Genomic DNA, 11,373 nt, shown 5'->3' on the forward strand with positions numbered 1-11,373 from the left:
TCAGATATTCTATCTTTAGGCGAAGACCAAATACCCTTATCAATATTAAATAAGCAAAAACGACACGAGAAAGTCAGATAATCTGATAGAGAAATGAATTTTTTTCACAATCTAAGATCATCTGGCTTCTACAAGATAATTCAACAAAGAAAAACATCATGCAAGACAGATGTCTGAAAATGAAGTGTACATCATCATGTGGATACCATGCTGATTGTTTGTAAAACTCAAGTAAATACCTCAACTTCTTCCTAGGTTATAGAAACAACCAACAAGTATGTCAGTCATATAGATCAAAGTTCATAACTACAACATCTACAGCTTTCACCAATTCAAACAGTTAAAAACACCTGCTCAGAATAGAAAATGGCCAGACAAAAACCACAACAACCAGTCAACCACAAAGGATAGTCATAATCACATATCTGAAGCAAAGAAATATTGTCAAAATCATAACTTATTAGGTCTAGCCCGACAGTTACAAAAACACAGGATAACAATACTTACTCAAGGTAAGCAATAAAACAACAGTCTACAAAACTCATGACAACAAGTATTAGCGGGACTCAATAGAAGTCAATTCAAGATCCCACTCCACCATCAAGCAATCAATTTCACCTTCCCTTCCCAATTCCTCATACCAATAGGTTAATCTAGTAGTTTTCACATCCAATAGGCAATATCTAATCTGCCATTTGACCTGCTCATGCAAATTCACATACCACATTCTATGTAGTTTCCGTTTTCCATCTCTCAAATCACGATATTAACAATCTCAGTAGACTAAAGGGGAGAGAAATAGGCCGGAATTTAACTTAGAAGCACAAATTACCTGGCTTTTGTCACCCCATTCACCAAAAAAAGTAATGGAGAATGCCTGCAGAGAAAGATCGAACGGACACAATAATTAGAAGTTGACATGTGTAATGAATAAAGCATTAGAAAATTGGAAGAATAGCAAACCTGAAGAAGGATGGGAGAAAAAAATTGAGTAAGAAATGCTCTTCGTTGCTTCTTTGATGTGTCATCATCCTTATATATGCAGAAGTGAAGTGAAATCTAATATTAACTAGCAATACTCATTTCTAACTAGTAGTACTCATTAAAAAAGTTAACAAAGATAAGTATGAGCATTCACGAAAAGGAAAGACCTCTATCAAGCTACATACAAGAAGTCAGAAAGAATAGATCAGATGGTATTACATCTGGTTCCTAGCTACTCCTCTCTGGGAATGTGACTTTTGCGCCCTTTTTTCATCCTGGCTTTACCTCAATGCTCAGTATCTCCTGTACCGTTCGAGCTTTACTGCATAAGTTCAAAATATCACGTTACAGATACATAGATGAATTTTAAAGAAAACGACGGAGATAGTTTATTCAATTGTAGCATGAACAACAATATTTTCATCTGATCATTCCTCCTGTCCTTAATATCATCCTTTACCCAGTTTTTAACATCATCCATTAACCAGTTTTCAAAATATCATCCAATCATTTTCAATTGTAGCATGAACAAGAAAAAGTCATGTTTTCACAGACAACACATATAAATACACCTTCTCATCTGAGCACACAAGAGAAATGGTAGGATATAGAATTCATAATTCTTGTCCCTAGGAATTGCACAAAAGTGAGGCTATGCTTGCTACAGTTTATAATTTAAAACTAAATTATAGCCTCTAACAATTAGTTGTGTATATTATCCATAGCAATATGAACTGTAACACCATGTTTGAGTCAAAGGTCAGCATTGGCATGGACACGCCTGCACCCAATCAGAACCCACCATCACCATTAGTAGCACATGAAAAGAATATAACCTTGTTTTCGCACTCCGTTTAGACATCATGGAGAAGACAGCAACCCTGTGATTCATCTGGGCCACTGTTGTCTTACTTGGTGGATTCGCCATTACACTCTAAAAGGACTGATTTCTGGTTCATCACTGTCATCCTCCTAACTGAAGCAACTCGAATATATGGAAGGTCACATGATTAATCTGACCCATAAAACCTGACCTCATTAATCTCGGATATATGGAAGATCTATACTAACGATGACTGATGAGAATACCTCATTAAGCTCCTTTTTGAACCCCAAACTCACTTTCAGATTGGTCAACATAGACTAGTTTGTGAAGACAACAAGATTAATCTGACCCATAAAACCTGACATTTCACCAAACAGTAGAGTATGAAGCCAACACAAAGAATAGTTCACATAAAGATATAAGATTAAGGTCTCTCCTAGCCAAAACCTACATACAAGATCATATTCAACATAAAATTGTTGCTTAAGATTGGTTACCTTTAGTACTGATTCCTACTATCATAGTATCATCTCAGACTGCTTGGTGCATTCAAGCTTGGCCTGCAATCTACATTGTAGCTTGAGTTAGCAAAATAACTGCACAGATCAATCAGAACATCTAATATTCGCCCCGCGAGCAAGCTACTCTTTACCATCTCTTCCACTGAAAATTGTACAGGGGTTACAGTTTCAGGAGCTTCGTACGATGCGTGTTGTTCTTGGTGGGTGGACGAAGGAAGAGAGCTTTCCGTTGGCGATCGGGAAGGGGGAGAGGAGGGAGACGGAGAATGGGTCATAGGAGAAAGCGATCTTGGAGTTAGGGTTGCGGGCTGATAGAGAGAGGGAGAGGTTGGAGGAGAAGGCGGCAGCGGAGGGGAAACTGATGAGGCGGGAGAGAGAGCGCCATAATTTTGGGGCTGAAATTTTGGGCTCAAATTTTGTACGGGAGGAAAGTGAATTGGCTATCGAATACACCGGAATTTGTTTTCATAGTTATATTAAATATTTCGGATATAATTTTAAGGGTGTATATTACTGTACAAATACACCGGATCTACGAAACATGAGGTATTTGAATTGCAAAAAAAATAGCAGGCACTTGTATACACCGGTTATTTCATATGTATGGTGTATATTGGAGTTGTTTAATTTTTCTAGACTTTATATCTTGTGTAATACACGCTCGAGATATTTGCTATGGGGTATTTGACTCTTTTTGTAGTAGTGTAAGTAACCAATATCCCTACTATTAAAAAACCGGTATAAAAATCTTGTTTTGTACTAGTGAAGTAGAAGTTTGATAAATGATTCAAAAAGAACAATAAGGGTTCCATTATTTTGAGAAGGTTAAGAAAAAGGGTTGAAAGGATATTATTCTAGTATTTTATTGTTTTTTATAAGTTTTAGAAATCAAAATAATGTTTTTATTGAACATAATATTATAAATAATTATAGGCTCATACTTTCATAATTCAGTATATACCTAGAAAATGGGTCAAGCTAGTCGAGTTTGTGTTTATCTGATTTGGCTTCACTTGATCGATACAAATTCTTGGTTTATTGGTCATGCTTAGTTCGGGTTATGGTTTAAACAGGTTTAGATTGACAACTCGAAGTTTTTCCCAAAGCGATAAGGGTCGAGTCGTGCTGAGTTTGGGTCGAGTCGACCCAACTTGTCACAAAATTTGTTTATTAATGGTTTTCATAGTTTTTCTTTAGGAATACAGATATAGAATAAATATTTAAAAATATTAATTATTAATTTTGTAAACTAACTTTTTGTGAAAGGAGTTTTTGAATGACATCACCCACTATATGGCCAATTTCGCATAAAATCACCCGTTGTATAAAGTTTTACAAGAAATCACCCATAAGATACATTTGATTAGCTAAGCCACCCATTTGCATTTTCCGTCCATTTTTATGTTAAAATCGGTGAAAATTTTATTTCCCCCCCTAATATTAGAGGATATTACCAAAAATTATCATGTTGAAGGATAGTCCCATTGGTTGAATTAGAAGATCATTGTCCACCCACTAATTATCCTTATAATTAACAAAGTATCCTAATTCAATGGGCCCCTCCATTGTCTTTACGGAACCTCTCTCCATCCGTCTCTCTCCTTTCTCCACCATTCCCGGTTCAAAATCTGAAGCTGGATATCAACCATTACCGACTTTTTTTAGCATGACAAGCATGTGGTTGAAGCTGGAGATCCATCAAATACATGCTTCCTAATCCATACAATCGACATCACCATTATCTGCCTCCTCTATTTCTTCAAAACCCTTGATGATGGAGAACAGATTAGAAACTTAATTTCTGATCTTCTTCGACGAAAACTACAATGGACACGGGGAACATATTCATAGACCCGTCGTTGGATTCCAGTCAATTATCGGGTTGAAACTCAGAAGTTCCCCGCACCAAATCACTTCGTCCTCTGTTCAGTAAGTGGCGTGGCCACCGTTGTTATGAACACATTCAAAGTAATAATTCCAAACTGCTCCAAAATACGTATTAAATAGGTAAGTCTAGTCAATACTACAGAGAGAAGTAGATTAGTAAGTGAAAGCTTAAAAGCTTTTAGTAATAGAATTTAGGGATTTTGCAGTACAATGCAAACGAACAAAAGGTTTGATTTTATTTATGATTGTGGTTAATGTCACTTTAACAGATTTGTTAATACTTTGTAGTCATTTTGATCCTCGTATTCTCTTACCTACCAGTCTTAATTCATATGTTATACTTATCTAAACCTTAGATCCGATCTAAGATTAGAAGAAGACACTTGAAATTAGACGCAACTAGAACTGGGAAATTCCGATATATATGCTTCTCCCCACCTAAAACCAGAACTAGCATAAAAATGTTTTGTGTTACCGGGATAACAATATGCAATATATTAACTAAACTAAGTGATCAGCCTAGAGAAGCAATATAAAACAATCAAATTTTTAACCAAGAGAAGCACAAAATAACATGTATAGGAATTAAGAAGTGATAGAAAATACTCAAGAAAACAAAACTCATATAAGCTTCAATGTCAAGTGAAACAAATGCGAACTTAACTCCTCATATACATGGGAAACTAAGCAAAGTGTCGGGTAAGGTGTGATATGAACTTCGATGTCTAACATAGACCTCCTAGGAAGAATATCCTTTTAGTAGATATTCAACCTACTCAATCTTTACAAAAAAAATATAAAATAAAACTAACTAATATAATATCTAACTAAATCCAAAACTAACTAATCAACTAAAACATGGGAAATTGTATACGTAATTCGGAATTCCTAAGGTGAAGTAAAAAATCCGAATATTTAATCTTTTGTAACCTTCCGGGAGCGGGGCGCAAAATCTCTTCAGGCGAATCTCCTTCTTATGTTCAGCAACTGTTTCATCTCGCCGTTTATTCAGTATCTTCCAAAGCGCAGGGAACGATGGATTAGGCGTAAGAGCACTTCTGGCTGTAGCGTCTTTCTTCTTCAGAACCTACGTGTTCATAGTGTTACTCCAGAAACTTGTACTTTGTCTTCAGAAAACATGTCAAATCATCTCATCTCTTGTAGTTTATGCCTTTATCTTCAACAACGAAGTGTTCTTAAACTTATGTATAAATCCCCAATTGAGCATTTCTCGTATTTCTAGTCTTGATCATTACAACTCCACCAAAAACTCTGAAAAATCCTATACAAATGTGTTAAGTAGTGCAAATAGAAGCATCACAAATAGCTCACATTAGCAAGGTTGGCGGAGGTCTCCGGGTTCCATCCCAAACAAGTTCAACTTTGTCTCTGTTCTTAATGAGAGAACCTACTTCTTCTTCTCCTCGAAGCGTTCCCGTAATCACCGTCGCCAGACCAAACAGAGTACCGCTCAACTTGTAGGAAAATCTCCACTTCGAGGTGCCAATTTCCCCTAAATCGAGCAATATTCCTTGCCTCCGATGATGAAATTTTTTCATAGCGGAATCAATTACCTGGATAACACGAACTGGATGAGGGATTTTGGGAAATATGTCCCGACAATGCCACACGCTTCTTGTCTTCCAATTATTTTGTCCATGCCTACCGGTTCAACTCCAATTCTTGTATCAATGAGATGCTCAACTTCATGATGACGAAGGAGCGGTCAGAGTTCTACATACCCGAGAAGGAAATTGGGAGGCAAACATGTACCGGCTTGAGGAAGGGGAGGGATATTAATGCTGAAGTTAGGGATAGGCTTGATATTCTATCAAATTTAAAGAGAGTGGGAACTATTTTAATATATATTTTTTGTAAGAGAGCTCAATGATGCTAATGTCACATGTCAACCATTAAGAGAGTGGATCCCATGAGAAGCGATGTGGCTAAAACCTACCTGCAAGTGTACGAGATTAGTTGTAGTAGTCAAGTGTCCATCCCACATAGGACAATGTAATATTAATCGAGACAACTACCGATGTTCTAGACTACAAAATAGAACAAGTGGAGAAATTTATAACTAACAAAACTATTAGGTAAAGCAAATAAGAGAGATAGAAGATATGTAAACGTGTTTAAGGTTTAGGATCACTTTGATAATGTTTTAATAAATAAAACCAAAATTTGTCTGAATCTAGTATGAGTATTGAAGGTAAGTCATCTAGGATAATTCACTAACTCCTTCAAACGATAGTAAACGTGCCTAAACTAAAATAGCAATCGCTGTCGCGCAGAGCTAATCTCATTAAAGCCCATAGTGCACTAAGAGTCTAGATATAAACCGAAATAACACCCGCTTTCATGCTTTCTCTATTCAACCGAAACCTAGAACATCTATTATAACTTAGTATCCTCAAGAGTAATCAAGTTGCTCTCGCACAAATAACACCCAAGTTCAATTCCTAGGATTCGGTAAAAGTTATCACCTTTTAGTCTCAAACTCTACCTACATACCTATTATTGTTATCACCTTTAGTCTCAAACTCTAATAGGATCCAATTAGCCTAAGCTAAACGGGATATAAAGCTTCTACAAAAGAATCAATAATAATTCAATTGAGGCAAAATAATAATTCTATCTAATTTTGCATTGTTTGGATCACCATAACCCTAGAACTAGGAATTTAGCCAAGCATGATCGAAGATATAGATTTAAACTAACAATCAACATGTATGAATTATTCAATAAAAACAAGAGACATAAACACCTGTCTCAGAGATCTTTTTTCCTTTTGGAAAGCAGAATGACAACAAAGTTTAGAACAATAAATACCGTCTTTGAATCAAACGAGACATGATAAAATTCTCCATGAAATTCAACCAATAAGTCGTAAGAACGGCCAATTCCCTAAAACAAGAGATACTCATTGTAACGTGCAACACCTAATTTAAAACAAAGCAGTGTAACGTCCAAAATCAAGCGTCACCCCCTTAATTAGGCTAAATCTCACTAATTAGACTTACTTAATTCTCTTTAATCGCCTACTCCTTATTTCACTTGAGAGTTGCCAACCCACTTTAATCTGAGGTCTGATTTTATTTGATCCAATTTTCTCTGTTCCAAGAGTCTTGTTAATTTGCTCAAAAGTACTTGAAACACATAAAATTACGAGTGTAGATTTCGAATAAAAAATAATACAAAACTAACTATAAAAGATATAAAATATGCATGAAAACAATCTAATATAATATGCAACTAAGCTCCTAAAATATGCATAAAATGGATGTTATCAAGAAGTAAAAGCAACTGGTTTGAATCAGTAGAAACCTCGTAATTTCTGAAATTTCTGCTAAAGAAAGGGGTAAAATGGTCTTTTTACCGATTTCGATAGTAAAATTGATGGAAAGGATAAACAGGTGATGCTTTGCTAACAGAGCGCTGAATCGAACAGGTCAGTTCGGATTCGAGTTGGACAAATCGGAATCAGATCAATTCGGGTTCGAGTCAAGATAGTGTAATAATTTAAATCGGGCTATATCGAATCGGAGCGGGCTGGATCGATATAAAGTTTCGGACAAGAACGGGTTTGTCGGATAATTTTCGGCCGGACTAATTCGGATTTCAGACAAATTAAGTGATATGATTCAGATAAGTTTTGGGTCGGGTCAATTCAGATCAGTTTTGGTTCGAGTTAATTCGGTGTAGTTTAATTCAAGTGTGGTTCGTTTTTTAACTTAATAGTACAAAGTTAGGTTTCTCGATTAAATTGAACGATAGGAAAACAAGAGTTAATGATTTAGTTCTAGTCGGACACTATTATTGAGTTCAATTATGGTCACGTTTGAGTTATTTCAAATCGGGTTATTAGGGGTTTTCGGATTACATTGGATCAGGTTATATCGGATTTTCGGGTTGATTACAGGTTAATTTTTTCAGACTATTTCGGTTTCGGGCTTAATCGGTTTCAGATGGGTCTTATTCAGATAAGTATTATTAGCTTTTTAAATTGAAATTTTCGGGTGTCTATGGACTCGGATTCGGGCGGGGTTTTCAGAATTTTCGGATCGGTCAGGTTTTGACAATCCCAGGAGTGTATCTTATCAGCAGTTTCTTGTAAAAGTTTTTATAACCGGTGATTTTATGCCTAACCGGCTATATAGCTGGTTATTTCTTGTAAAAATGCCTTATAAAATATAATATACGAGAAATTAACTTCTTTATTCGGTATCGATTGATTCTAAATACCTCTCAAATCGGGTTTGAATTGAGATTTGCCGGTTTTACTTCCCTACTTATTTTATTCAAATGATTATGCGTAATTCATAATCAATGCAAGGAAAATTCAAACAAAAAAAGGTAACTCAAACTTCATAAAGCCCTAAAATAGTTTAATTAAACCTGCAAAAAAGCAAGGGAAATTCATTTCATCGTCCCTTTCTCTTGTTCCTAACTCCCACCCAAATTTGAGGAGTGAACGGCCATGGAAGACCACAAAGTGTTGGACCTAGTTAAAGAGCTTGTTCATCGTTTGCTATCTCAATCACCAAATGCAGACCAATCCTCGCCAAATGCAGTGGACGCTAACCGAGCCCTGCGCTACGCAATTCGCATCCTCTCCAGCCGAATGTCGCCCTCAATTGAGGCCGACGAGGGCGCCATGGCCGAATCGATCAAACGACTACTCGTCACTCAAGGTAAGTCCTCTGAAGCACTCACCTTTGCCGATCTCTGCTCTAAATTCTCCGCCAAAACTGGCCCGGGCAGTATAAACAACAAGTCGGCCGTCCTATATCTACTTAGGGTTGTCTCCGAAGATCGAAAAATCGCCAGGAAACAGTCTGGTTATAAGTCTTCTAGCAATGCCCTTGTCAGTTCAACAGTCTCTGGGGGCTTGCCTTCTCTCATTGATGCTGAAGTTAGCCAAAATCCTAAAGGTTCGCGCTGGAGTGGTGGGGTGCTCATGCTGTCCAAGGACCCCAATAACATCCGAGATTTGGCCTTTAGGGAGTTCTCCAATTTGCTCAAGGAAGAAAATGAGGTTTCTGAAGAGGCTTTAGTTAGGGATGTGCTGTATGCTTGCCAAGGGATTGACGGTAACCATGTTAAGTTTGATCCAAAAGAATACAAGTACATCCTTTCACCTTCGATTAAGGTGCCCAGATCTACTAGAAACATGGTTAACAAGCTATGCGAGCTTGGCTGCTTGTTCAGGAAAGTAAAAGGATACATATCTGAGAGTATGGACAGGTTTCCTGCTGAAGACGTTGGCACTGTAGGACAAGCCTTCTGCGCTGCTTTACAGGACGAGCTCACTGAGTATTACAAGCTTCTCGCTGTGCTCGAAGTGCAAGCCATGAATCCCATTCCACTGGTTTCTGAAAATGTCAATTTAGGAAACTATCTCTCCCTGAGGAGGCTGTCAGTCTGGTTTGCTGAGCCCGTAGTGAAGATGAAGCTAATGGCCATGTTGGTTGACAGCTGTAAGGTCTTAAAGGGAGGAGCAATGGCAGGTGCAATTCACCTCCACGCGCAGCACGGAGATCCAATGGTGAATGAATTCATGAAAAGGCTTCTTAAACGCGTCTGTTCTCCCCTCTTTGAGATGGTCAGAAGTTGGGTTTTAGAAGGTGAGCTTGAAGACATGTTTTCTGAGTTCTTCATTGTTGGACAGCCTGTTAAAGCTGAGTCTCTATGGAGAGAAGGCTATCGACTCCATTCAGGCATGCTTCCTTCCTTCATCTCCCAATCTCTCGCACAGCGAATCTTGAGGACAGGAAAGTCAATTAATTTATTACGTGTCTGCTGTGATGATCGTGGCTGGGCTGACGCAGCATCCGAAGCTGCTTCAGCTGGTCTTGGCTATGGCGAAACCGACGCTCTTGACTTACTGGTAGACGAAGCAGCAAAAAGAATAGATAAACACCTCCTCGACGTAATGTATAACCGTTACAAATTCAAAGAGCACTGTCTAGCAATTAAGCGATACTTACTTCTAGGACAGGGCGATTTCGTTCAATATCTAATGGACATAGTTGGTACAGATCTCTCAGAGCCTGCAAACACCATTAGCACATTCAAGCTAGCTGGATTGCTCGAAACAGCTGTCAGAGCATCGAACGCACAGTATGATGACAGAGACATACTAGATAGACTGAGAGTAAAAATGATGCCACATAACAGCGGCGATCGCGGCTGGGATGTATTCTCATTGGAATACGACGCAGGGGTCCCACTCAACACTGTTTTCACCGAATCTGTTATGGGAAGATACTTAAAGATATTTAACTTCTTATGGAAGCTGAGGCGAGTTGAGCACGCGTTGATCAATGGGTGGAAGACAATGAAGCCGAATTGCATCACAGCCGTTTCAATCAAGCTACAACGCGCAGTAAAGACGCAGTTACACAAGACTCTGAGGCAATGGCAGGTACTTTGGGATGAAATGAACCATTTCATATCTAACTTACAGTACTATATTATGTTTGAAGTGTTGGAGGTTTCTTGGTCGAATTTCTTGAGTGAAATGGAAGCGGCGAAGGATCTTGATGATCTGGTGGAAGCGCATGAAAAGTATCTTCACTCTATTGTTGAAAAGTCTCTTCTTGGAGAACGGTCTAAGAGATTATCGGAGACGCTGTTTGTGTTGTTTGACCTTATATTGCAGTTCAGAAGCCTCGCGGACAGGCTGTTTGAGGGTATTTTGGAGCTGCAGACGAGGTCAACCGAGTCATGGGCGGCTGAGGGCAGAAAGGTAATTAGCCAGCAAGCAGGTAAGTTTCTGAGCCAGATGGAGAAGGAAATGGTTGATATAGCGAGTCGGTATTCGAGTTTGCTTAAAGAGTTTATTTATCAGCTACCTGTGCAGCAGCATGTTGATCTCAAGTTCTTGCTTTTTAGGCTTGATTTTACTGAATTTTATAGCCGTTCTCTCCCCCCACAGCTTGTGAAGGTCTAAAGAGCTGTTAGTCGAAAGTGTTTTTGAGTTGTGGAGAACTGATGTTTGCTTGTGAAGGTGTAGAGCTTTTAATCTGAGTTGGTTTGAGCTTGAGAATTTGTTTTGCGCAAACTGGATGTTTGACCAAGTTTTAATTCCCACTGCTGATTGCTTGCTGACTTAGCCATCTGGTGTAATGTATGAATAGCCATTTTTTCATG

At 38.1% G+C, this 11,373-nt stretch overlaps 1 protein-coding gene across 1 annotated transcript; it reads left to right on the plus strand.

Moving 5' to 3' along the window:
* The first annotated feature begins 8,698 nt into the window (after positions 1 to 8,698).
* On the plus strand, positions 8,699 to 11,173 carry LOC141251093 (uncharacterized). Its single transcript, XM_073670219.1, has one exon. It carries the CDS (start codon positions 8,699 to 8,701, stop codon positions 11,171 to 11,173), a length of 2,475 nt encoding a protein of 824 aa, XP_073526320.1.
* Positions 11,174 to 11,373: the final 200 nt, after the last annotated feature.

The sequence above is a fragment of the Phyllobates terribilis genome, unplaced genomic scaffold, assembly GCF_046119375.1.
Source record: "Phyllobates terribilis strain yellow unplaced genomic scaffold, ASM4611937v1 Scaffold_6596__1_contigs__length_43347, whole genome shotgun sequence".
NCBI classification, from domain to species: Eukaryota; Metazoa; Chordata; class Amphibia; order Anura; family Dendrobatidae; genus Phyllobates; species Phyllobates terribilis.